At 41.3% G+C, this 27,886-nt stretch overlaps 1 protein-coding gene across 5 annotated transcripts; it reads left to right on the forward strand.

Moving 5' to 3' along the window:
* The first annotated feature begins 1 nt into the window (after nucleotide 1).
* Nucleotides 2-23,038, forward strand: nktr (natural killer cell triggering receptor). 5 transcript variants are annotated; one of them, XM_050056168.1, is made up of 17 exons: nucleotides 2-148; nucleotides 1,914-1,992; nucleotides 4,131-4,205; nucleotides 5,475-5,582; nucleotides 6,936-6,980; nucleotides 10,413-10,500; nucleotides 11,308-11,337; nucleotides 11,934-12,079; nucleotides 14,302-14,518; nucleotides 14,712-14,888; nucleotides 14,984-15,071; nucleotides 15,397-15,545; nucleotides 15,626-18,292; nucleotides 18,507-18,590; nucleotides 21,033-21,092; nucleotides 21,889-21,990; nucleotides 22,359-23,038. In XM_050056168.1, the coding sequence occupies exons 2-17, from the start codon at nucleotides 1,935-1,937 to the stop codon at nucleotides 22,426-22,428; spliced, it is 4,164 nt and encodes a 1,387-aa protein (XP_049912125.1). In that variant the 5' UTR covers nucleotides 2-148; nucleotides 1,914-1,934; the 3' UTR covers nucleotides 22,429-23,038. The 5 variants fall into 5 exon arrangements, with proteins under 5 accessions (XP_049912125.1, XP_049912126.1, XP_049912127.1 ...); XM_050056169.1 differs by having other exon boundaries at nucleotides 15,650-18,292; XM_050056170.1 differs by lacking the exons at nucleotides 2-148; nucleotides 1,914-1,992; nucleotides 4,131-4,205 and adding an exon at nucleotides 7,273-7,296 and having other exon boundaries at nucleotides 5,512-5,582.
* The last annotated feature ends 4,848 nt before the right edge of the window (nucleotides 23,039-27,886 follow it).

Here is a 27,886-nt window from a genome sequence, read left to right on the forward strand (position 1 = left end):
ACAAATCTTCTACGGAAGGCGGGAGGGACAAAAAACACTGTTTACCAGGAGTTTGTGCTACGCGTAAGGACCGAGAAGTGAAGTTAGCGTATGCTAATTGTCGACCCGGCAGTGACTAGCTAATTGTCTGGCTAGCTACTGTACTAAGGTTAGTAACGCTGTGTTATTTGCACATTTGGGTAACCTTTATTTTTATTTTCGTTACGTTAAATGTGAATGGTAATTGCGGCTGGGAGAATCTAACGGAAGCTGGCTAACTTTAGCTAACTTCAGCTAGCTACCAGCGTTAGCCGTTAGCTCAACCATTTTGGAAGCGCTAACAGTTGTGATAACGTCAGTCGTCGTTAGCTAAGTAGCGCATCAATATTTGCTGTTCTGCTGTTGAAACATGGCTCCAAATATAGCGTGTCCTTGTCGTTATGATCAAAACATGAATGTGGACATTGGTGGTCTATGTTAACAGATAAATGGCGAGTCTGTTCCTGGTCTGGATCGACAATATTTGTGGTGCATTATATTATGATTGCCTTAAATAATGTATCAGCCACTGTGTTTCCATTACTTGTAGGACATGAAGCTCATATTACAGCTTATGTGATGCAATTTAATACTTTAGAAGACTTGCACAGTTGAGACTGTTGTTGATTATTGCTGTCTGGATTTAGCAGGGAAGTTTTACAATCTGACAATACCATTCCCAGCACATCAAACACATTCATGGCTTGAAACATGATATGACGATGGCTATTTATATAGTGGATTCCTGTCAACATTTTCATTCGTTTGATTTGTGAATGCAGTATGATATAGCTGCACTCTTGCAGTTTCTTTTTGATTATTAGATGCAAAGTAACATACTCTTCTGTTTATTAATTTGTTTGACATTAAAGTCTGCTCACACACTCAACAAATTAAGCTGTAGGATAGTCTTCTTTCTAACTGTACTCCAGGACTTGCTTGGTACATGAAAGCCACATCTCTTTCCTTGTGGTTTGCTACTATCAGTAGCCTGAAATTAGAATAATGCTTGCTGGTGTCCCCCTTATTACACCGCTGCCCCCACAACACACATTAACACCATGTGAAGTGATAATTATTACCTGTCTGCAGAGTGACTCAGCATTTTCTTAACAATATGTAGCCTGTATCGTGCAAATTACGAGAACATTAAGCTTTTAATAAATCCAGACATTGCTGACAGATTATTGGACGCTCTGCTTTCTTGTAGTCTTGCACTTTGCCAACAAAGCAACGTCTGGCAAGGCAGACGTGTTAGTTTTAATATGTGATTTGCACACACAAGCTGCTACCACACTGAATACTGGTTCGTAGTTTTAAGTAACATCAACTCATTGTCTCTTTGTGCAACACGAGAGGAGCACTGACATTGAACAGGTTGAGGCAGGGTTTTGGTGTCATGATTTCCCAATCATTTGACAATGGCAAACATTATAAGGTAATGTTATTGTTGTTTGCTTGTTGCTGTGACTACTTGTTCGCATAATCAAACCAAAAAGCAACTGAACCACCTTGAAGATGAATTCAAATCTGCTCCCACAGGCTCAGTAGTAGCAGCAGTTTTTGACCCTTCACTGTCACAGTGATATCCATGTTGACAGTCGATTCAGAGTTAAAATATACAGTGAGGAAGTTGTGCTGTGCTCAGCTCGGATTTGCATAGCAGTACATTTCCCCATAGACTTCTCGCTCACTCCCCTCCCATCATTCTCTCTCCTCCTCTTTCTGTTTCTATCCTCCCTCGATGTCTTCTCGTCTCCTTACGTTGTTTTCCAACACTTCCAAATATGCCGTACTTTGTTGGTGTACACTTCAGAAGCTTGCCGCATCTTCAAGTGAAGGGAATCTTATTATTTTTCCTGCTTAGCTTTTTTTGCACTCTTTCTGCATTTTAGGTCACCCGGACTTTGATCACAATGGGGGTGAAAGACCGCCCTCAGTGTTACTTTGATGTGGAGCTCAACCGGGAGCCAGGTAAGAGAATTTAAAATTACTTCACAGGTAGGAGAATTAGTTGGACACTTAGAAAGTCTCAGATCACTTTTATGGCCAATTACTTTGAACTGACATCAGTAAAGATGTTTAAAGTGCGTGTTTTAGTAGTATTGGAGCTTTTGCATGATATATTTCCATTTGGTTGTACAAAATGAAAGTGAAAGACCCAGTGGCATACCAGTTTTCTGTACTGAATGAATGTATTGCTGTCAAGGTCTGAGAAATTATTAGCATAATGCACTTTTGAAGCAGGAACTATGTGCAGCTGATGTGAATGTGAAGACCAGTTTAGTGGCTTTAGGCTAAATAATTGTAATTAACTCATGTTTGGAAAGGGAGTGACAGCAACTCCCCATCAGGCTCGTAAGAATAGTTTCAGATTTGCTCCTAGCTATGGAAAAGTTTCTATAGGGTCTGAGCTTCACCACAGGATCCGTCTAATTGTTAGAAGCCAATTAAAAGTGTGCAGTGTGGTAACATTTGGGCTTCTTGTAACTCTTAATTGCATCCTTGTCCTATTTCATTGTTTTTTGTAAGTGCGCATGGCAAAAAGAGAGTGGTACAATGTTGCGCTCAGAAGATGATGTGAAGTATGCTTAGTTAACAGTGTTATAGAGTGGAATAGTGTGCAATATGTGAGAACATATGGGAACAGGACATCAAGTTGGTAGTGGACCAGGCAAGACCTAAGTAACAAGGAAATTACCTTTTACTAAACCCCGCCCCTTTGTGACAAGCTGTCAGAGTAAGCATGGAGCCCACACTGTAACTAACTGCACTCCCTGAAGAAATATTATCATGTTTGTGGAAAAATTAGATAGTGATTCCAGAGAGAGGCAGACAGGTCTACAGTCTGTGTTTGAAGGATATATCCAGGATGTCAAACTGACTCAGCAGCAACAACAGGTTAAAAAGACAANGTAAGCATGGAGCCCACACTGTAACTAACTGCACTCCCTGAAGAAATATCATCATGTTTGTGGAAAAATTAGATAATGATTCCAGAGAGAAGCAGACAGAGGGGTCTACAGTCTGTATTTGAAGGATATATCCAGGATGTCAAACTGACTCAGCAGCAACAACAGGTTAAAAAGACAAAGATAGTTAGAAGCGAAAGCGGAACTATAGGCTACAGATCACAGTGTAAAAGTGAACCACCACATCACTGCTGATCGCCACAGGAGACAATGAATATAAAGGGAAACTTCACTGATATTGAACCAGCTGTGTGGCATCACAGTGTGTGCAGATGAACGTTGTTTGGCTTCGCATTCATGCCACTGCCAGCACCTGCACCCCCACTGCCGGATGGGCAGGGATCTCAGGGCAAGTCAAACAACGTTCACCTGCGCACACTGCGATGACACACAGCTGGTTGAATATCAGCAAAGTTTCCCTGCTTCCCTTCACTGGTTCCTGTACAGCAGGGCCGGTCTTTGTTTCACTGTTATAATCATTAAAAAGCAAAAGCAGCATGTGTATACATTCAGTAGGCTATATCTTCAGTAGCTAGCTAGCTAACCCTACACGTTTCAGGGTTTGGTTTTGGTTTTGGAACAGGGAGGAAACGTGTATCTTTTTCCAACCTCTCCAGGTAATGAGTATCATTAATACACGACGTGNGCAGCATGTGTATACATTCAGTAGGCTATATCTTCAGTAGCTAGCTAGCTAACCCTACACGTTTCAGGGTTTGGTTTTGGTTTGGAACAGGGAGGAAACGTGTATCTTTTTCCAACCTCTCCAGGTAATGAGTATCATTAATACAAGACGTGCCCCAGGCACAACATTTAGCTCCAGATCCACCAGCCTGAAAATGAAGGAAATCTGAAATGATTGCATTAGAGTCAATGGAGCACAGCTGTGTCTGTGTACGGGGTCAGTTCACCTGCCATATTTGTAATCTCAAAAGAACCATATTCAAGTTTTCCCTTTTGTTAGTATTTCGGGTCTTCACAATAAAGAAAGTGGAACATGAGGTAAAACTGGGATACCTTGCAGACTAAGTGGCCTAGGAACTTGGGCATGTTAAAATGGCCACTATAACTATATAAATATACTATATATTTGAACTAAGTGAGCTAATATATTTTTCTCTCTTTTTCTCTGTTTTACAGTTGGGCGAATAGTCTTTCAACTTTTTTCAGATGTTTGTCCCAAGACAAGCAAAAACTTCCTCTGTTTGTGCACTGGTGAGTAATATTCACCCAAGGGCATGTTTTACTCATTATTATGCTTGTGCAACATTTCCTGCTTTGTATAACCAAATATTTGTGTTTCAAAAAGCCAGAAAAAGAAAAGGAACCTGTTTGAGAGTGTAACCTGAAACCGCTCTGTTTGCATATCCCAGAAGTACCGCTGATAACTGCATAGCATAACAGTTGTGTTGTTGATATCCCCAATAAAAAGAGAGACATTGGGGGATTTACTGGTGGCTCAAGTGGCCAGGGTACATGCTGACTTTGTCATAAAAATAAACATAATAAGCAGATGAATAAATAATGAATAATCGCCACATTTCCACACGACACACCCCTCTTTGGTCATCTGATATTTTTAGGAAAGGAGCTATGGCTGTAGTATAAATTGTCCAGTGACAGATGGAGTGACTGGATGCATAGAGGGGTCCTGGTCGGCCTCCCTAGATATTTCATCCCACCAAGTAGAACACAGTGTACTGTCGTGGCGGCGGTCTGCCTGGAGATAGCCATAAATCTGCAAACAGACTGCAGATCGATCCTCCCTCTCATTTTTCACCCCACCTGGCCAACGGGAATGTGATGCTGGCAAGGGCAGACACGGGAGACGGCTGGTTAGACTGTTCCTTTTCCTGGACACGCAGACACAACATAGCACAGTGATGTACACAGCTCAGCAGGGCAGTCTGCTGTGGCTTTCTCAAAGTTTCTAATGTGTCCTTTTAGGAGGGGATCGGCTCACACCATAGGAAACCAAACCCTTGGAACAATGCTGAAGTCAGTGAAGCAAAATACTAGAAGATTAGCAACCTAAGCTGCCCGTCTGAACAGCCAGCCCTCTGTCCTCTGAAAGCACTCTTAAACACATCAACACATCTAATGAAAACGCTGCATACACATCTGCTTTCACCCTAGGGGAAGGGGAATCCAGGGGGTAATGGCTTTGAGCCCATAGTCTGTCCCCTGCTGGTATCACGCCAGGGGAAGATTCCCTAATGAATTTTGCCATCCTGTATTAACAACAGGATGCCTGAACAGAGGCATCCAGACTGCTGAAACCCTCATTCCCCAAACTGTGGTTTTATCCCCTTGTTAAGAATAAAACCCCATGTGGCAACATTGAAGACAAACATTTCTTCACACCTAAAAGCATCTGGTATATGGAAAAGCACTTCATATAGTCACAGTATGGTATATAGTTGTAGTAATCTGTTGAATGTTTTGTGTTGGATGAGAGCTCAGGTAACATTTATGTCATTACAGGTGAAAAGGGAACTGGCAAAGTCACAGGGAAAAAGCTGTGCTACAAAGGCTCCACATTTCACAGAGTTGTAAAGAACTTTATGGTCCAGGGTGGCGACTTCACCGAAGGTAATAACGTCGAACGTACAACCTCAGTTACTTTTAAAAGTGTGTGTTTAATCAGATTGTCTGGATGAAGTCACAGTGCTGGTTTTATTTTTATGGAAAATCCAGTGAAAGCAACAGAGCTGCTGAGGAAAAAAGATGCTTTGTTTCTTTAAGGAAGAATTAAATGCTCTCTCAGGGTGCTTTCACACCTGTAGTTCGGTTCATGTGGTCAGGACCACTGTTGCATTTTAGTTCTGGTCCAGTTCCTGTTCATTCTGACTTTTTACAAATGAACAGAGGAGTAATCGTGAGATACTATGGACTGACAGGTAACTCGGTGATTGGGCAGTTTTGGCAGTTGTCATCCTGCAACATCAGGAAATCATGGGTAAATCAAATTCTGGTGACTGGCAGGTAACTCGTTGATTGATCCTACAACATCAGGACCCACTTGGGGGAATAAAGTTCTGGTGACTGACAGTTTGTGCAGAACTTCAATACTCCTGATGTGTATATCTATGTTCTTTGGCGTCACAAAAAGCTTCATGAAGAAATAACTGATTATAAGCATCATTAATAGCTATTTTTAGATTGCAAATCGTGGGTCACAGATAATGACTAACAGGTAGAGACAGGATGAAAATAAGACGTACAGTAAAGGTTTGGGGCTTATTGCTGTGGCATTGCTGTCACACACTTTGTATAGGACTTAGTGGCATTTAGTGGTGACGACTGCAGACTGCAACCAGCTGAAACATCTCGTTATGTGCCATGTGTGAACTCTGAGAATTCCTTTGGTGTTAAATGTTCAGGAGCTTTTTACAGGGAGCTGAATTATCCGCAGAGGTCTCTTCCTCTTCAAAATGGACTTGGTGATTTAAATGGGTAAAAACATTGGATAAAGCAGTTTCACATTAAAAAAAATGTGCGTTTTAGCTATAGTGGCCGATGCAAAAACACCTTTTACAGATCAATTATAAGATCCCAGACAGATCTCACAGTCAGCTGATGGATTTATTACTATCAATAGTGAGTTTGTTTTAACCCAACTGAACAGGTTAGATGTGAGAGCACCCTAAGGTACAAAATGTATTCCATTAATGGTGATGCTTTGAATTGTTTGCCAGCTAACAGTGAGTTACAGTAACAACAAAAACTGATGTAAACAGACACTATTCGTCTCCTCAAAGTGCCAGTATGTTTATGGCAGGAATCCAGGTGACCACACTGTTTCCTGAAAGTGGCAGCCACTCAAAAAATGTGTCCTATAAACACACATTAATCACTATCTTAGTCCAAAATGGTTATGAGACAGCACTTTTTCTGTAAAGTTTTGTATTTAGCTTAGTTATTTAATTGTGTTAATCTCTGCAGGAAATGGAAGAGGAGGAGAGTCCATATATGGTGGCTACTTTGAAGGTAATGGGAATGTCAAATTATCTAATAAACAGTGTTGAAGTCTCATGAATGTTGATCTAAATGCAGCGTAGCTACTTTTGCATGAGCATAATGTTGCATGTGACTACTGAGGTAATAGTGGGTTTCTTGTATGTATGACTCGGTTGACCTTCACTTTTCCATTGTGTAGTGCTGTCTTCTATTTAGTAACAGTAGTGGGCTTTATTAAATCAGCATGGAGAGTAGGTATTCTCTTTAACTGAAAGCTACAATCTTCCTGCCTAAAATTTTCAAAATATTCTTTTATTTATAGAGTGGTCTTTTGCAAAATGAGAAGGTAAGAGATGTACACAGCTCAGTAACACCATGTCAACATTGTCCCCACCACCTTCCTCTGTCAGTCAGAGCAGTGCAAATGTTTGCAATGGTGCAGATGCAAATTTGTACTGAAGGGATGTTGAAAGGATTTTCTGTTCAGACAGCTACCACCACTCCTAAAGCCTCGGGCTGCTCAAATTACTTTTTATGTTGCATATGTGATATTTATAGCTACATGACTGCTACGACATGCGGTCGGATATAGGCTGCAGGTTTCTCTGCTAAATATGAAGACTCAGAGTACCACAGTGGAAGTAAGATATTAAGCCTTGCAACATGGATATAATATATGTAGATAAAATAAAGATTTAGGCATTGGGATTTACTAATATTTATGACTGGTAGCTTTTATTCCATATGTAGCCCAGTAACTATCTGCATTTACCTTTCTGTCCTCCTGTGGATTTTCACAATTATTGAATTGGCTATACCCTACATCACTGTGAACCAAAGTGTTCAATATGTTTGGTTTACTGTGCTATGAAAATCATCTTCAGCAGACGTCAAACTTGCTTTAGACAGGTGCTTCAACATCTAGTTGCCTTGTTTTGGTCCAAATTACATAACTGTCAGACGCTTGTGTGCACAGCTTTTATTTTACAAACGCTATTTTTCTCTTGATTGTCTTATGCTTTTTTTTTTTTTTTGACAGCAGAACTCTTGATACATTAGCTGTTTCCAAAAAGCTACTTGACTCTCTGTGAACCAACAATCATTGAGAATGTAACTTTGATGAGAAGAAAGGGAATAGATGGATATCTGTCTCAAGCAAGTTTCAAGTCTAAGCAAGTTGCCTCCCAAAGCATGCTGAAGGGCGAGTTTGGTATTTTTCAACCTGGACCCTATTTTGCTGTGTTTTTGTGACTAAATGACTCATGAGAACAACAGTTTTTTTTAAAGTGGTCCAGTATTGAAGGAGAGCACAGCAGATGGTCGTCGCGAAACGGGCTACAATTTAAGCATTCGGTGCATTTTTGCACCAGTTTACATCCACTAAAAGTGCATGCTTATGCCACTGACAGGCTTGGATTGTCATTTTAAGTAGGGATGCACCGCAGTGAAAATTTGTGGCCTAAGCCGAATAATATTAAACGCTTGGCCGAATACCAAGTACCGAAAACCGAATATTGTTGTTTAGTTTTTCGTTAGTTTTTGCAGATGAACCCCCTCCAGATTAGTGTTGTCAGGATACCAAAATTGGGACCCACTGTACGATACCAATGAAAATATCATGGTTCTAAGTAGTATCACGATACCACAGCGAAAATGAGGCAGATGTGCCTTTTGTCATTTATAAAAAGATAAATCACTTTTCTATATAATACATCACTGATATTTCAATGGAATAAATTGCTTATTGACTTATTCATACTTCAAAAACATTATCAATCAGTGATGAAGATAGGGGGGATCAAAATTAAAAAAATAAATAAAATAAGAATCAACCAGCCACCCTCCTCTCCTGACAAGTCCCTTCATAAGTAAAGAACAGTCCCTAAAGTGCGGTGAGGTTTGTGGGCCGTGAACGGCTCGTTTCTCCTCTGACACATCACATACCTGTGTTCGACTGGCTCGGCTGTTCAGGTACATCTGGGCAGTCATGAAGCCAAGAAGAGGATATTATTGGANTGAAATCTGTAGGCTGCTCGCACAGCGTGCTGAATGATTTAAGCCTATTTTGCTCGCTCAAAACTATTTTTAGTCGCAAATGCGAGTGCGGTGACGGGCGGATTGCCACACTGCCAACATTATACTCCGCCCGTCACGGCACGCTGTTTGATTGCGTTATCAAAACACGCCACTATTATTCAGCCTTGCTTTTAACTTATTCCACCGAATACCGAATGTGTGTTTTTTTTGCAATATTCGGCCAAATATATTCGGTTACCGAATATTCGGTGCATCCCTACTTTTAAGTGTCAACAGCTACTGGAAAGGTTCCCTACAGAGATAGAGACAGAGATATTTGTTGAAGAGTAAGATACTTAATGAACGAGATAGTAGTGTGTTCGACGACCGTCTTTATCATGTGATACTCAAGAAAAAACGCAGGTGCTCTTGAAGAAAAAATGAACTTCAGGCACTCATGCGTGGAGCAGGGACAGATGCATTTGAATTTAGTTAAAAAGCCTTTATTTCAAACATGGCTGCTTACATTAAAACACAGACTGGTTTCGACCCTAAGGTCTCCGTCAGGGTGCAAAAGGGTGGACAGGAGTCAAGCAAACATTTTATAAGATCCTTTTTGTTGAATCAGCAATAGCCCCGAATTCCCTATTGCCAAACCTACCAGACTCCATTTAAACAAACTGTAATTTTATCATCATAAAACACAATTTATTCAAAGTTGACAGAGACATACTGAAATTCACAAAAGCCGTCTTGGTTTGTTTTTCTACTCTTCCAACAATTACCACCCCGGTTTGGTTGAAATAAACCCTTAATTCACCCAGTTATATGTGAAAATATGCTGCCTTTATACATGCTAAAAATGCTTTTTATTTAAATGGAGTCAGAATGTTGTCAGACACTTAGAACAACAATCTGAGTCTGTCAGTGGCAAAAACAAGCACTAGAATTTGACGTAAATTGACGGTATGAACCTGCCACGAGTGGTTACATTGCAGCATGTTTCGACGCTGTAGACTGCAGCCCTCTCGCCCAATACTGGACCACTTTCAAAAATTGTTGTTTCCTTTAGTCACTTATATTGAATAACGTAGAAAAATAGAGTCTGGGTTGAAGAAACTGGACTTACCTTTTAAAGTGAATGTAAACCAATACAATATTATTTGAAACCAGGTCAGAATAATGTAAAATATATGTGATTTGTAGGTTGTAGTTAATCATACAAAACCAGTTTGGTACTTCTAAAAAGTATCAGACGTAACAATAAGAACAGCCTTTATAAAACTGTGCCTTTAAGGAAGGACTGGTTGGTGAGGCAATGATTAGGTTTGGTGGATTTAAATGATCCTGTTCCACTTTTGTCCTGTTCTTCCCTGAATATTTCCGCTGTTGTGTAACAGAGAACACGCTCTGAGACTTCGATCCCTCTTTCTCTGCTTCTAACAGATGAGAACTTCACTCTCAAACACGACAGAGCCTTCCTGCTGTCGATGGCCAATCGTGGGAAGGACACCAACGGTTCACAGTTTTTCATGTGAGCAGCATTAAGTAAATCAAATCACTCTGCACCTTTTATTAACTATACCATTTAACTGACAGGTCACGTAAATTGTTCATTTGCTTTCTGTCCCTGTTGAAACTGTAGAATTTGTCAACAACCCGTCTCTGTGTGCAGATAGATTTTCAAAGTGCAGAGAAACATGGATTCATTCTTTATTTTACCTACAAATGTGTTACATTTTTTCTCTTGCCGTTTTTGTGTAAAATTTACAGAAACTCTAGCATCCTGCTCTTCCAAGGTAATGTGTCTCCAAGGCTGTGTTTCTCTCTCTCCTGACTGTATTTATCATTCACTAGTTTGTACTTTCAAGTCTTCTCCAGAGTGTTTATTTTGGATATGTTTGGAAAACCATTCACAAATAGCTTGAGGTTATTTGGCTTTGTAAACTTCCTTTATCACTAAAACAGGTTGTCACCACAAGTAAAGAAATGAGTAAACACTTGAAACATAAAAGAGGAAATGTACACTGGCTGTCTTCTTTATATAATTGCCCACACTCTGTTGTTCAGGGTTTATATTGCCTGCTCCTGGCTGTTTTTAATTCAACAGCCCAAATTATGAGTGTTTTCTAAATTGATTTGCAGACAAATATCATTAAACTGGTGGTCTGACAAATTCTGTACCTGTTTTGAGACTTTTCCTGTGGTACAGTAGCACCGGCACTTTGTTGAAGTTACTATTTATTCTCATTCGTTTTCTCCTCTTTCTCCTTTTCTCATGACCCCACCACTGCTGTTGGTTGACCCTCCCTGGCTTCTTTGCTGGATTTTCGACAAACAGCACAACCAAGATGGCGCCTCATCTCGATGGGTAACATCTAATTTCACTTTGGCATTTGATTCAAATGCAGCTAAATCCTGAGGGGTGCACGATAATATCGGCACATTATTAGTATCGGCAGATAAAGGCTTTAAAATGAAATACCGGCATCGGCCCAAAATGAACATTTGTGCCGATATGACAGACCATAAGATGACGCTATAATTATGTGACTTAATCAAAATAGGTGAAAATTGCCCAGTTTTGAAGCTGTTGTCAGGATTGTGTCAAAGAGAGTATCATCCAAGACTCTTAGTTTGCTTAGTAAATGTATACATTTTGAAAATTCAGTAATTTCAATACAGGAGAGACTTGATGTTCTCTGCACTAAGGTGGAAAAAAATATGAGCATATATCAGCATTGGGAATCAGCCAAAATGAGTTGGAAAATATCGTCAAAAATCCAAATATCTTGCGTCCCTTGTATATGAGATCACCTTTTTCCTAACTGAGCCTCGTCCACCTGAAGCCAGTGAAAAGAGCACAGAGAAAACAATACAGGAATCTCTCTTCTGAAATAAAACGGTTCTAACTAAGGCTTTTTTGTAGAGTTGTAACAAGCATCGATCTTATTTGCCTCTGTGCAGAGTCCATGTCGTCTTCGGTGTGGTCATCTCCGGCTTTGAGGTGATAAAGAAGATCGAGGGGTTAAAGACTGATTCAGCCAGCAGACCTTACGCTGATGTAAGAGTGATGGACTGCGGACAACTTATCACCAAGTCCGCTAATGATGGTAAGTTTTGTAAAGTGACCTACGTCGTCTTTTTTTATTCTATATATATTTTTATTGTTAACAAATCCAGTGAAAAGGCAGAAATCAGTCTTCTCTATCCTGCGATTGGCGCTCAGTCCCCAGCTCACTCTTACTAAATACATAAAACTCAATAAAGGGGTCACAAAAAACATTGTTTAATTTTAACAAAAGGCTCAGTAATTTCTACTTAATTCCTTAAAACAGCTGGTCACAGCAGTTTTTCGTAAATACCACTTAAGCAGGAGTACATGGGGACTATTTTCAGCCACTAATTAAAACAGTGCATCTCATTTATGTGTTTTTAATCGTTTTTGGACAACAATGGAGCTCAGAGGAATAAGCTACATCAGGCTCTGGATACATAAGCAAGCACTTGTTCATCAGTGTGTTGTTGGTTTTGGTCTTTTCATGGGATTTTTTTGACAGAAACAGACTTGGCCTTTTAATTTTGACCCGCAGCTGATATAAACATCTCCAGTTCAAGTCTTTGTAGATTTGATATATTGCCGACCAGTTAGTGTAGTAGGAGTATAATCTTTGGTGTATGTAACAACTTTTCCTAACCCTAACCCTAACCAGAAATGAGACAAGAATTCACTAGCTAGCCCACCCCATAGACCTTCTGCCTCACTCTCCACCATTATAGACAACTTTGCCAAGAGGGGACTGGGCAGCACCTCCGGAGACGGACATTCAGTCAGCAGCTATAGCAGCTCAAGTTCAGCCAGTGTGTAAACCCAAGTGCTTGTGTTACAGTTGGCAGGTGTCCTACAGCAGCACTGGGCAGGGTTCTTACGGTCATGGAAAACCTGGAAAGGTCATGGAATATCATTTTCACATTTTTCATGCCTGGAAGAGTCATGGAATTAGTAAAAATCATTCAAAGTCTTGGAAAAGTCAGGGAATTATGTTGCATGGAAGTGTTACAGTAACGCAACAGCAAATCTATTTTCTTTAGCTGTCAACATAACTTTAGTTTTACTATGTATTGATGTGTGACATTTTGTTTACCACCACACATGCTTCTTTATTTTCTTCCTGTAATCCATCTCTCCTTCCATTTATGCCAGCTAGCTGAAATAGAGTTTGAATCTGATATGTTTGAAAAACACCAGGCAAGTGGGACAAGGAAAAAAGAAGTCTTGATTATGGGAAAGTCATGGAAAGGTTTTGAAGTTTTATCCATGAAAAAGTGTGGGAACCTTGATTTGGTCTAACCTGTGTAACAGCAGCAACAGAAAGTTTGCTGATCCAGTGGGTAGTCGGAGCAGTCTAGGATCACACAGCCGGCGCTGGCTGTATTCAAGTTGCTACAGCAGCCCACTGACTGTCAGTCTCCAGAGCTGCTGCCCGCTTTTGCCGATATTGACGTGTTTTATTTCCTTTATTGTCAAACTCTTTTAGACTCTCTTTTTGTTAAGTCCATATTTCTTTTTTGGGTTGTTTTGCAGTGTCAGTAGTTGTTGCCAATGCTGCACATCAACTTTCGGTGCAAGATTTCCCGCCATTAAATCAGGCTTTCACTATAAAGATGTGCACGCATATCTGCATTTGTACAACAGCCAATAAAAATCCCTTCTCTCTGAAATGACCTGTGATTGGCCAAAGTCTTCTGCCACGGGCTAGAACGCTTGTAAACAGAACCAAAAGGAGGTGCAGAAGTCTAATGTTCTCTCAGACCACTTGAATTACAATATGCGCAAAGGTTAATATGGGATTTTTGCCCAATGATGCCAGAATAAAACTGCCTACACCAACTTTAGTACAAAGGCTTATAATAGATATTATCCATTATTATTTTAGTGATGTGTACATAAGCTTACACCTTTTTGTTTTCTCTTTGGTCTCCTGTGGGAAATAACGTGTGTTGCCTGTGTTTGTAAGTGGGTTATATTTTGTGCTCATTCTGTAAGAGGTTGGCATTTTGATGCCAGCATTTTCCCCCCACTGGCATTAGCTATGAGGCGTGTAACCTGATCTTCAGTTTAATGAGGATCAGCGAGGTGATCTCTGTGAAGTTCAGTTGGCATCTGCCCACCTGACTCTGCCAGGCCTGCTCTCAGCATACCGACAAGAATTAAACAAAGCCATAGTTGTTATAGTGTTACACCACCCTGAAAATGACTCCTGGCATTTGAACTTTTCTTCTTCCTTACTTTTTTAATGGAATGACATACATGCCATTATGTTTCTTGCTTTAGTACTTGAAGGCAAGAGGAAAAGAACCTCCCATTCTGCTGACTCGTCCCTCAATTCCCATGACTCATCCTCTGAGTTCTCCTCATCAGTGGGATCTGAAAGTGAATCAGATGAAAAGCACAAACATCGCAGGCACAAGGGACATTCAAAAAGTAAACGGCCTAAAAAGAAAAGTAGGGAATCAAAGAAGGAGAACATTGACGTTCCCCCCAAGCAAAGGTAGTTTTTTTTTCCACATCTTTGCATTCTTTATATAAATATTCACATGAACCTTTAGATGATTTCATCTGATCCATTTATCGAAGTATAAATAGACAAACTGACATTATTCACTGTCAGCTTTAAGAGCTAAGAGACAGGTTGGTTCTTTGCATGACAAAGTATTGTTTTGCATATTGTCGTGTTGTTGAAGCTCTCGCAGTCCTGTGGAAAGAGAGGCGCTGGAGGGAGACAATGAAGTGGAGGGAGAGAAGGAGCAGAGTGGGAAGAGAGAGAAGCCTGTAGTCCGACCGGAGGAAATTCCACCGGTGCCAGAGAACCGCTTCCTGCTGCGACGGGACATGCCATCTCAGGAAGATAAAACAGTGATGTCAGTTTTTTTAAATATATTTCAGCTTTTACATTGAACAGTATACATCTTGGTAATTATCGTAGGTGTTTACTTTGAAATGTGATCTTTTTCAGAGTTGAGAAAGAAGAAACATCTCTGTCAGCTGACCAGAAACCAGCTGTCTCCAAGTCTGGACGAAAGATCAAAGGCAGAGGAACAATGGTATGCTGACCTCAACTACGATCAGAGATTTGTCTCTTCTGATTTGAGTAACCGGGTCGTGATTTCTGAAAAGAGACATTGCTGTTGAGTTTTTCAGATGTATTTTTTGGTGCTTTGATCACCACAAGCCAAATGCCACATAGTGCCATTATATTAAAAAAAAAAAGGCAGACAATATCTCTAACACTCGGCAACTCACACCATGATGTAGGATGTAGGATGTAGTTTTGATTTTACGGTGAACTGTCCCTTTAAGAGTCATAAAGAGTTTTGATGTATTCTGCATGCAGTTTTAGATATCAATGTATTGTCACTTTTTTTGCAGAGATATCACACCCCCACAAGGTCTAAATCGCGTTCTGCATCTGTGGAAGAACGTGGTAGCAGTGAAACTCCACCACACTGGAAAGAAGAAATGAAGAGAACTAAAGTTTATCAACCACCGAGCATCGAGAGATGGAGCAAAGGAGACAAGTAGGACTTAATATTTTACTTTTTAACTTAGAACACTATTTTTTTCTTTGTTTTTCTTCATGCGTCTTTTGACTTAACAGATTGAATGACCATTCCTCAAGCAGATGGGACGACAGAAGTGACTCTGCATGGTCCCGGTCGGCAGAACATTCCTCAGACCGCAGCTCTGAGAGGTCCAGTGTGCACCGCCAACAGAAGAAGGAGAAGAAAAAAGCCAAACACAAGAAGAAGGCCAAGAAACAGAAACGTAGCAAGAAGAAAAGCTCCAAGAATAAACCTCAAGAGACTCTCCCGTCAGAGTGTGAAAGATCAGTGTCTTCAGAAAGAAGGTCTAGAAGATCCCGCTCTCCATCCCGCTCCTCTTCAAATCAGCATAATTCGTCAAGTCGGAGAAGACGGCGGTCCTCACTGTCTTTAAGAGACTCACGGTCCTACTCTAGATCCTACACATCTAGTCAGTCCAGATCTAGAGGGAGGTCTAGGTCTTATTCAAGATCCAGAAGCCTTTCTAGGTCCAGAAGTCGGTCTTTGTCTAGATCCAGATCACAGTCCTATTCTCGATCTCGGTCTAGATCCAGGTCAAGATCAAGATCCAGGTACAGATCTAGGTCTTTGTCTTCATCCAGAAGGAGGAGCTCTTCCAGATCTCCGAGAAAGAGGAAAGCCAGTAAGCCTAAAGCAGACACCAGGATGCCCGAGAAGCTTCCAGAGAGCAAAGTCACACCTGTCTCCAGACTCCCGAATGTCCCAGCTCCTGAAAGTGTCCCCGTGATCCCAATGAGCGACAGTCCCCCACCCTCCCGCTGGAAACCCGGTCAAAAGCCCTGGAAGCCCTCTTACATCCAAATTCAGGAGATTAAAGCTAAAGTAGCCTCCAACTCCTCAACTGGACAAACGGTTGCTGCTGTTACAGAAAAAAGTCAGCCTTCCATTACGCCAAAGTGTCTGTCCGCTGACTCTGAAAGCCACAAACCTGCAGGGCGGTCACGCAGCAGGTCCTCCAGGAGCAAATCCTACAGCCGCTCATACAGTCGCTCACGGAGCAGAAGTTATAGTAGGTCCAGGTCCAGATCGCCTCGTCAGTATAACAGCAGGTCATCATCCTACAGTAGATCAAACTCTGACAACTCCCAGAAAACACGCAGCACCAAGAAGAATTCATTAGACAAGGAATGGAAAGAGTACTACAGCTCTCTGAAGAGGATAAAAGATTTAGATAAGTACGTTAGTCAAGATGGTCAGTCAGAAACAGAGAAGATGGCAGGCTGTGAGCGTAGTCCTGATATCAGTGTCTCGAGTAGAGGTGGCTCTTTGGAGAAAAGAAAAGAGAAAGGCAGCTCAATGCCGGCAGAGAGCTTTAATAGCAGGTCTGAGTGGGATAGTGACAGTGATAAAGTGAGCCAAAACAACAGTCCTGCCCTGTCAAAAAAGCAGAAACAAGCCGTTCAGTCCAGTGAATTTCCTGACAAGAAGTTGTCTGCATTTACTGGGTGGAATTCAGAAAGTGATTCTGAAAATATAACCACCAGGACAATGGCAATATCCGAAAAAGAGGAAGGTGAGGCTAGTTCAGAATCAGACAATGAGACTTCCAGAAAGGCGTCGGAGGCAGTGGCTGAACTGGAACAGAAGATTGCTGCTGTCACTGCCAATGCTGCTGCTTCTGGTCAGCCAGAGGAAAGTGCTGAGAAGGCTTCAGAGCCCGAGAAGCACAAGAGCAAGAAGAAGGCCAAACGTAAGCATAAACACAAGAGAAGAAGTGAGAACAAAAGTGGTTCCCATCACAGTAAGGAGAAAGGAAAGAGATCGAAGAGGAAACATCAGAAGCTCAAAGAGACTTTTCACTGGCAGCCTCCTTTGGAGTTTGGAGAGGAGGAAGATGAGGATGAATCAAAACGAGAGAAGCACAGTCCTGGTAGAGTTGTCAAAGAAAAGCCTGGTGGAGGCAGTATGAATGAAAATGTACCGTCTTTAAACAAGAATCCTGTAAAAGAAAAAGACAGGCCGCAACAGAGAGCAAAAGAATGTATCAACAAGAATCCAAAACATTCTGAACCCCAGCTTCAGTCATCTGGCAGGAACGATGCTAATGTACCCAGTGTCAAAGAGCAAGAGTCATTAGATGATATGGACATTTGTACCCCAGAGCATGAAGCTGAAATTGTAGAACCTCCAGTTACAGAGGATTTTCATAATAAAGCCCCTGAATTAACTCTAAAATCTACCTCAAAGTCTACAGATTCGTCAAGTACAGATCAAGCTTTACCTCATAGCAAAGAACAGCCTTCTGTTACCTCCACAACAACAGCTGGTGGACTGCAAGATGAAGCAACCACTGGCAAACCCACTGGCACTGTAATTAATTTCAAATGGAGGCCTTTGAAAGGAATGTCAGCTCCACAGAATGTGAACGTGCCACCTGTTGCCACGAAAAACATCCAACTTCAAGACAACCAGACGCCCAACACGCAGGGAGTGAGAATGGAGATAAAAAGCAAAAGCCGGGTCCGACCAGGATCTCTGTTCGATGAGGTTCGTAAGACCGCACGGCTCAACCAGAGGCCGAGGAACCAGGAGAGCTCCAGCGAGGAACGATCCCCCTCTGTGGGGAATACACAGGGCACTTCACACACACGGTCCCCGAAGAAGTCGCGCTCTGTTTCCAGTCACCGGTCCCACTCTAGAGGCTATTCCCACTCCTACAGCAGGTCCAGGAGTCGATCCCGCAGCTCCAGCTACTCTTCCAGGTAAGACAAAAGGCACTTTGATGAAATGAAGAGCGTGAGGGCACCATCAGTAAATCTTCCTAAATGCTGGAGAGGCTTCTCGGACAAGATTGTTGTAAAGTGATAAACTTGATGGATGTGAAGCATTTAGTCTGGAAGCTTCTGGGTCTATAGTACAGACCTTTTGTTCTAGCTCGGATCAAATGTAATTTATAACGCCACGTAATTCTTTTAGGAGCCGCAGCAGGAGTCGGAGGAGACGTGGAAGAGGACGGTCGCGCTCTCGTAGCAGCACATATCGAAGTTACAGGAGTCACAGGTACAAACTGAAACACCGATTTAATAATCTGCTGCAACACCTGATGGGTCCCAGTGACAAAGTGTTTCTAGCTAAAATTAGTGGAAACCACAGAGTGAAATATTTTGGAGCTTGGGAGGTTCAGTATCATGCTCTTTATTTTACATTTCAGCCATGTAGACTCCAAAAGGAATGCTTCACCAACAAAATGATTTTTTGTATATTAATTACTCACCTTGCATTTACCTTAACACAATTCGTGCAGTGTAATCCAAGTCTCATTTATCCAGTCGTATGTTCAGTACTTCCCAGACACTTTGTTTTTGTTTTGGAACTGCAAGTGCTGCTGCGTTCCAAAAATTGGACTCGGTTTATCTCGGCGCAGCTGTCGCACCCTAAAAAAATAGGGGCTCAGGAACGCGTGCACAATGGCTTCGCTCTGGCGTTTGAGCATGCATGCCATGCGTCTACATTGAAAACAATGAATTATGAATGCAAAAAACGCGGCATGTGTATGGCCCTTACTGTTTAAAACACTTTCATATATGAGTAGTGTGCTGGGGCAGACACGTGCGTTTCTCATTCTGATCTCTCTGCTCATTCCTTCCATTCAGCAGAGTTGAACTGATGTACTTGCCCCAGTGCACTCCTTGCCCGTATGTGAGATGTGTTTATGCAGGGCTTGACGCTAACTTTTTTTCCCAAGGAGCACATGTGCTCCTAAGATGAAAAAGTAAGGAGCGCACAAAGAACTTTAGGGGCACAATGTTAATTGATCAAATAATGTGTTTTCTGTAATAAACGTGATGCAAATAGACATTTACAAGCAAAATTATTTAATGAATTTGTATACAAAATGTACAGAAAGGTAAAATCAAGTTTTGAAAAAGTACTGCAATTTAATTTTGTCGTTATTATCTTATATATATTATCTTTGCAATATGATTATCTTATATAATGTTATTACTATCCTAAAACATTCTCCAGGTCCTCTGAAACTCTGCAGGACTTAAGCCTCTTTCACACAGAGCTTTCACGGCGGCCACCGCGGGGTAGGGCGCAGAGGACAGGATTTGGGGGAGTACAGGCTCGTTCAGGAGCTACAGCTCCATGGTGACCGCTTCCGGGTCTACTTAAGGCTCTTCTCTGCTATTGGACGCACGGCGCCGAGGTGTCGTCACAGCGTGTTGCGGTGAAATTAAAAAAATTTCAATTCAAGCGCAGGCTGGCGGCGCGCGCCGCTCAGCTCGGAGTGGTGCGCTCTTGCGCCGCGGTAGCACATACACAATGAATGGGTTCGTCGGCGGAGGTCTGCACTTTGCGCGCTCTGTGTGAAAAGGGCTTTGTTTCCACCCTGCCCAGCAGCGGTACCGTGGCGAACGGTCCCTAAAGGCCTCTACACATGATAAGCTGTAACGCCCGGGTTCCACCGGCTGCAAACATAAGCGTCACGTCAGCGTAGCGTCGCGGCGTATTCATTTGGGCTCCACTGACTGCATACGGAAGTGACACGTAGAGAAACCAGCGGGGTTGTTTACCGTTTGCNCGCGACAAAAATAGAAGAGCATCCTAAAATAGAGAGTTGTCGCGCGGCAGACGGGGGTTGTCGCACAGCTCCAGTTGCCGGTGGAGCCGCTGTAAGTGATTAACAGGGGGGCAAGCTGCTACGGGACTCGCGCTGCAGACGTGTCGCGCCGCTGACGTGCCCTGTGGACCCCGGGCGTTAAACCGCTTTGCGCTGGCTGTCCCATTGTTTGTCTATGGAGAGGGCAGCAACGCCTGACAAAGCGGCACCGCTACCCTTGGCGTCGCGCACAATATTCATTGTGCCAACAGTGGCTTGGAAAACCGCCCATAACCGTGTCACACGGGGAAGAGGGAAGGCAGCTGGAGTTCCTCCAACATTTGCGGTTAGATTATCATCTTTTTTTTATTGACAAAAATATAGGCTGCTTCGGCTAATTTTTTTATGCGCACGTGCCCCTAAATATTTTTTACAGTTCGCACTTTTTTTATGCGCACGTGCCCCTAAATATTTTTTACAGTTCGCACACACCTATTTTTAGTCGCAGATGCGAGTGAAACGCTCGCACTGTCGAGCCCTGTTATGTATGAGTTGTGTGAGAGTTTGTAAATGGCCATGTCATATTCTTGCTGTTTTTAAATGCGCACCCACCTTTATTTAAATTTATCAAGAATTTTCTCCATTTTTGGATTTTTACTGTGGAGGCACAGGAGAAAAACTGTTTTATTCACGAATTCAATGTAACACAGAGTGAGTAACTAATATACAAATAATCATTTTGTGGGTGTAGTATTCCTTTAAGAACAATAAAAAATATTGTAACTGTAAACCCAACCCTCCCAGGACTTTACACTGTTTTCTTCCATTGTGTATTTTATCGATGATTCTGATTGGTCTTGAAGTATCCTCTGAAAGTCTTTTTTTTCTCCTCCCATCAGTCGGACGTACAGTAGAAGTAATTCCAGGAGTCGTTCATATACTCGCCGTCGGAGATCCAGGTCTGTAAACTGTTTAATGCACTAACAGACACTCACACAGTGAAATGTTTAAATGTTCATGTGAGGGGTCACTGAGCTCCCTTAAGATACAAACACAATTAGCATCCACTATGATCAGAATGAAAAACTATGATCTAAATTTATGCTAATCACAATTGAATTAGGAATCAGGTGTGGACTGCTGCTGTGTTAATTGATAGTTTGAAAGGATATTTATACACCTGCCAGTTCTCACAAATGATTATGGCGTTTTTAGAAACAGTTTATATGATGTCATGCAAATAATTGAGACTGAGTATCACACATCAAGCAGAAAGACACTTTTGTGTGAAGACATTAGAGATAAAAACAAGTAGGTGAATATTCAATTATTCTGTTGACTATTTTGATAAATATTATTTCAAGCAGAGTAAAGATTTGCTTTTCTTTGTTTTGTGTTATAGTGAAATGAATTTCCTCTGGGTATCTCAGATAAAATCAGCTATTAAAAGACACCACCTCGGGCTTTAGGAAATTGTGTTGAACATTGTTTGTGATATTTATAGACCAAAACAAAAATCTATTCATCAAGAAAATAATCAGCAGATTAATGAATAATTTAAATAATCGGTGGTCGCAGCCTTAGAAGACATCAGTCCTATCTTTGGTCATTAATTATCTGCAGTTGCATGAAGCAGGAATAACCGATCAATCTTTTTCACTGTGCACACAGTGTATTTGTAATAAACTCAGTCTGTGTGAATCGGACACCATTCTGGAGATATCCTTAAAACGTCATCTCTGTATGTTCACGCAGGTCGGACTCCTACGACAGCTATTCCAGTCGGAGTCGGAGTGTGAGCAGGAGACGAGGGCGCAGGCGAAGTGACAGCTACAGGAGCTCGGACCGCCGATCCCGGTAAGACGCTTTTCCCACTGGTGAACGCTGAGAGACATCAACGAGGTGGCAGGTCTCACATCAGCCTTCCTTTTCTCTTTTCCTTCCTGTGGCGAAAGATTAGATTGGGGTTTAACCGTGAGGCTCTGATCAGACAGAGAGCTTTTTAGAGTTTGCAAAATGCGAAGTGCAAAAACATGAGCTACTCAGCAACACAAAATGGGCGAGCAAAAAGCTTTACTCATTGAAAACTATTTCAAAAAGCCGCCCCAGGCTGCTTAAAGGCGCTCTGTCTGATCAGGGCCTAAGATACATTCCGCCTTCAGCCAAGTGTTGGTATCCAATTCATGCCTGCTACATAAAATGTCGTCGTAATCTCTCTTTCGCAGGTCGTACCGCTCCTCCAGCCGCAGTTCTTCCAGGCGCAGAAGTCACAGTCGCAGCAGTCGGTACAGCTGAGGCCTCGGGCAGGCTGTTTGGTCCGAGTCTGTTGAGAGGGAACAAAACCACAAAGTCTGGACACTGTGCGCAAACTATAGCACTAACTGTTATTATTACACATCAGCAACTAAAGCTCCAAGAGGAAAGGTTGTTTCAATACTGTACCGTGTGACAGTCTTTGAGGAAATAAATGTTATCGACATAAATGAACCACTTTACAAGCTCAGACAAAGAAAGCTCTTCTGTTAGAGTCTGTCACAGCTGAGAAAACAGCCTGGAGGCATAACAACGGTTTCTCTGTGATAAATAATGTGAGAAATAAGCTGTATATATTTTATATGACTGTATATTTGTGTATCCATTTTCTACTTCTGTTTTTTCTACACTGAAATGTGTTTGGGAACTTAGCGGGCTTAGGTTGAGGTTATGCCTTAAATTCAGTTTTTGGTTTCTCTGCTGGGGAAAAATAACTTTCATTTTCGCAGTTTGAAGCTGTAATTTGTCTGTTCGATGGGTTTGTTACTGTTTCATGAATGTTCAAAGCTGTACTCAGTAACAAGTATGTCTGATGTCGATTTATTCAAACAGTTAGGACGGTTTACACTTAATAAACCCTACAGCCTCTTAAGCCTCTGTTTCTCCTCACATGCACACACAGTAGGTCATCATACAGAGATGTTGGCTTACGGAGTTGGAGAAAATGTACCTCAACAATGGCGCCATCTACCTTTCAATTCAGAACTGCAGCTTGTGTGAGATTAATCCACTGACCTGCTCTACACTATCTTCATCCTGCCTGATTAAAGTCTATTTATTATACTCATGTCAAACTCTATAAATGGACTGACAAAATTGTAATTGTAGTTTGTTCTTATAGAATCATTTTTCCTATTAAATGTCATGTAATTAGAAGAATTAGATTAATGCACAACTATAGTTTCACCTCATTGGAAAAAGAAAAAAGGAAGCAAAGACTTCATTAAATTATTCATCCCACTTACAACTAATTGAAACTTTGGTTCCTTCTTCTCTCATACGTGTGCACACTTTATACTTAACACTTAAAACTGCTGGTGTGTGAGCTCCTGTCTCTCAGGAGCTTTTGTGAGCTGCATGCTACAAACCATCAGATACACATCCTTTTGAATTGCTACAGTGACTGTCCATTTTTTATCTGCGAGCAGGAGCACAGGCACTGAATACATCTGCTGCTCAGGCCTGTTTGGTATGGATGGCTCCCACACAGTTCATACAAGCATGCTGTTTTATTGCAGAATACATCACACACTGCACACGTGGGTAAAATAAATTGATGCTGACAGGGAGGTTATAAAGTTGGGGTTTTTTTTACATATTTTAGTGTCCAAAATATTTCACAAGTTATTGGGGGACTTTTGTTCAATGCTAAAGTCTGAATTTAACCTAAAAAGAAAAGAAAAAACCTAAAGCAGTAGTTCCTAATGTTAGAAAGACTAATATGATAGATCAAAAGATGATGAATGGTATAAGGGAAAATATATTTTAGCTTCTAATTAAAGGTAGATTTCTTCTTACATTTGTCAGTTTTTTAATTTTTTGTAAAATTCATACTTAAACCTCTTTGCACGGGTGGATCATTAGACAATGGGTCCCTGGGCACAGATATGCAAAAGGCCCCACCACCTCTCCTACATGGTAGCAAGACACAGATTTTGTGGTGGTTTTGCCTCTTTGAGAGGTAATTTCTTTGTCTTTTTGTAGTTTTGTTTCTATTTGTGGTTGTTTTTGCCACTTTTTGTAGTTGTATTGTGTTTCTTTGCATCTATTTATGGTGACTTTAGCCCCATTTCCACCAAACACTTTCGGTATGGTACCTCTGGAACCAAAAGTAACCCTTCAGACATGGTACCTAGACCCTAGGTTTGTTTAGTGTTTCAACCGCAATCAGTACCCTTAAATGTGGGCGAGGTTGTTGTCACTCACTGCTCCGTCCAGCACTCACTGTATTTCCTCATTACTGGTGACACAGATGGAAGTCTGCACCTCGTTTATCGTCCACAGAACGAGGCTGCACGCCAACATTTTCAGACCAAAATAAAACAGGCTGCAGTGAGAGTCTCTCTCCATGGGATATTTAGAAATAGCAGGTTTGTGCATTTAGTCCTTCTCAGGCAAGCTCAGGGGTTCAGTGTTGTCGTAGCCCTCAGGAACAACACTCTGTGACGCTTTTTTTTTTTTCTCAGAGTGAGGATTAGAATATATGCAGTCCACATAATCCACTCATTACTAAAAGCATATGTCATCCAAGAAGACAATAAAAACTAAAGTAATGGTCAAAGTTGTCACATTGAAATTTAAGGTGTGTTGATGGATTCACCTCATCAGCTCATACATTGAGTAACTTTACAAGTTAACGTTCCACCTTAAAAGTCGCCGGCAGTCGGGCCAATTAATTAAATTATTTTTTCTCAGACTCCAGCTGCTGTGAGAACCAGCAAAACATCCTTTCATTTTATAGTTACAGTCTACTAATAAAACTCTCCACAGTATGAACAGTGGTTACATGAGCCTCAAAACCAGCCACCGCTCAGCCCCAGTCTCTTCCTGGTCGCTCAGTGTTAATCTGAGTGACATTTTGCAGGTGAAAGTCACTGGCTAATGTGTATCTTTAATTCATATGTTATTAATATGCTAGGTTATATGTAGGTGTAAGTGTATCTGAACATATGTATGTAAACTCATGTCCACACTGAGGTCATAAACTGAGACTAGTAGACACAAGTTAGAAAGGTTGTTACTCTTGCCTCACCTTTACATCACTGATGCAGGATTGGAATAATGTTGCCTTTGCAAAGTATGTCCTACAGTAACCTTTTTGTTAACAAGCAGGTGTTTAATGTGGCTCAAAAATGATTTTCAGGCTCTTTCAGGACATGGAAGTTTCATTTGAGTTCAGTGCCTCGTGTTTCAGGAGGAAAAATCATTAGCCTGCTGTCACTTTTTGGGGAAATAGATGGTTCACATTTCACACAATTTCTCTTCTCCAATTTCTCCTTGTCTGAAATGTTTAACAGCACAAGATATGAAATATTGAACACTTTCTTTGTTGGTGGAGCAATCCAAACTACACAATTACTTTGTTTACACCCCTACCCCCCGAACAAAAAAGCTTCTAAGGCGAAATGTGTTTGAAGATGTTTGTCAGTCTGGGGTTTGACGGCTCAGCTTTTCCATATCCACCCCGAGTCCTGGACATGAGGTGATGAATGGGACCTGCTCCAGGTTGCGATCAATTTTTTTCCCACCTTGTTATGAGCGTATTGACTTTTGCTCCATACAGTCTGCTCAGGAGTGAGCAATGGCAGTCGGGCCCAGGGATCCTTCAGGGGGTTCAAGGCAAAGCTGAATTACTAACTGTGCAAAGTGGGCAACGGCCCCCCGGGGCCCCAAAACTGCAGGAGGCATGGAGGCTCCAAGTTTTGTGTCAGAAAATGAATCGTTAACTATTTTAATTATTTATTGTTTATAAGTCATTTTTCAAGCATTTGTACAAACAGTATGTATTTGACAAACACTGCTTCACTTGAATACACATAAATATAAAACACAGCATTCAACCAGACAACAGAGCCAAACTATAAACACCACATATCACACTAGTGGATGCAGTGCAAACTCTTAGATAATTGATGGGCCAGATAGTGTGAGAAATGATTACGGTAATTTAATTTAACAATTTTAATAGTTTATTATAGTTTATTTGGATTAAGCATATAATTTTGTGATAGATGCTACTGACTATTTTACAAAAAAAAAAAACATGACAGAGATGGGTTTGCCTTTTTCAAGGGCATATATAGCAAATGGCACTGTTTTTGATTTAATGAGAGTTATTCTTTGAACACATATTTAAGGTGGCAACAACACATTGTTGGAGGGCCCACTCTCTCTATAGGCCCCCCAGTGCAACCAGTGTCTATATGTATGCTCCTGATGTCGAGGTCTTGTCATGCAGAAGGGCCCTGAGTTAATATCTAGCTTTGTTTTTTTGTCTTCTTTTGCATCGCTGTAGTTGTTTTTTCTGTCTTTGTGGTCATTTTGTGACTCTTTGTAGTCATTTTGTGTGTTTTTGTGGACATTTTGTGTCTCTTTGTGGACATTTTGTACCTCTTTGTGGTCATTTTGTGACTCTTTGAAGTCATTTTGTGTCTCTTTGTAGTCATTTTGGGTGTTTTTGTGGTCATTTTGTGTCTCTTTGTAGTCATTCTGTGTGTTTTTGTGGTCATTTTGTGTGTTTTTGTGGTCATTTTGTGTCTCTTTGAAGTCATTTTGTGACTCTTTGTGGTCATTTTGTGTCTCTTTGAAGTCATTTTGTGTCTCTTTGTAGTCATTTTGGGTGTTTTTGTGGTCATTTTGTGTCTCTTTGTAGTCATTCTGTGTATTTTTTGTGTTTTGTGTGGTCATTTTGTGGTCATTTTGTGTCTCTGAAGTCATTTTGTGTCTCTTTGTGGACATTTTGTGTCTCTTTGTGGACATTTTGTGTCTCTTTGTGGTCATTTTGAATCCCCTTGTCTGAGGTTATTTTGTCTGTCTTTGTAATCATTTTGTGTCTCTTCCTGAGGTTGTTTTGCTCCTTTCTATGGTTATTTTATGTGTCTTTCTAGTCATTTAGTTGCTTTGCCCCCTTCGTTGGTCATTTTGTGTCTCTTTTTGGTTGTTTTGCCTTTTTTTTGTAGTTATCATGTGTCTCATTGTGGTTATTTTGTGTCTCTCTCTGTTCAGTGTTAATTAAAGTGACATTTTACAGATGAAAGCCAGGGGGACCCTGACACTGTGGGCCTGTGCACATTAGGCCCATTCAATAATCCACCCTTGGTTTCAACACCTTTACTTTTATTTTTAAGCTTATATGGTGTATATTCATTACATTTGTGGTTTATCAAATTACCAAATACCTCATCATAGTCCAAGGGACCATGAGGAGGTTATGGTGTGAGGGTTTACACATTACATTAGGCTATTTTAATTGGAGTGTGAGATAATCATTTAAATTTGATTTCCTTTGTGTTTACATCATTTACTGTGTGCAGATAAAACATCCCTTGCGAAACCAGGAAGTATTGTGTGTAAATGAAGTTACTATGACTTATTCAACATGGGAAATAATTGAACTCTCCGACCTCTGCATCTGTCTGCGGAGTGCCCGTATGACGTCACACTGTTGCACGAGCGCACAGCCAGAGGAAGCGCACTGGGGTTTTGCGCCATATGGCTGCGTGTCCTTCCCAGTCCTCCTGCACATGCCAACAATAAAATAAATAAAAAAATCCAAGTACAGTACAAAGAAATGCGCCTGTCTCGCAACTCCACATTAAACAGTACCGTGTCCCTTTAAAACCGTCTGACAAAAAGCCCATATGATCCCCGAGCTCCAATCACCAATTCCTTCTGCAAAAGCAGCCTCTGCATTTTTGTCTGTCTGAATGCTACAGCAGCA

This window comes from Epinephelus moara, chromosome 11, assembly GCF_006386435.1.
Source record: "Epinephelus moara isolate mb chromosome 11, YSFRI_EMoa_1.0, whole genome shotgun sequence".
NCBI lineage: Eukaryota > Metazoa > Chordata > Actinopteri > Perciformes > Serranidae > Epinephelus > Epinephelus moara.

Coding starts and splice junctions, on each gene's coding strand:
- nktr (XM_050056168.1), top strand. CDS start 1,935: ATGGGGGTGAAAGACCGCCCTCAGTGTTACTTTGATGTGGAGCTCAAC. Junction 14,889..14,983: donor CAGGAAGATAAAACAGTGAT/GTCAGTTTTTTT, acceptor GATCTTTTTCAG/AGTTGAGAAAGAAGAAACAT. Junction 15,072..15,396: donor TCAAAGGCAGAGGAACAATG/GTATGCTGACCT, acceptor CTTTTTTTGCAG/AGATATCACACCCCCACAAG.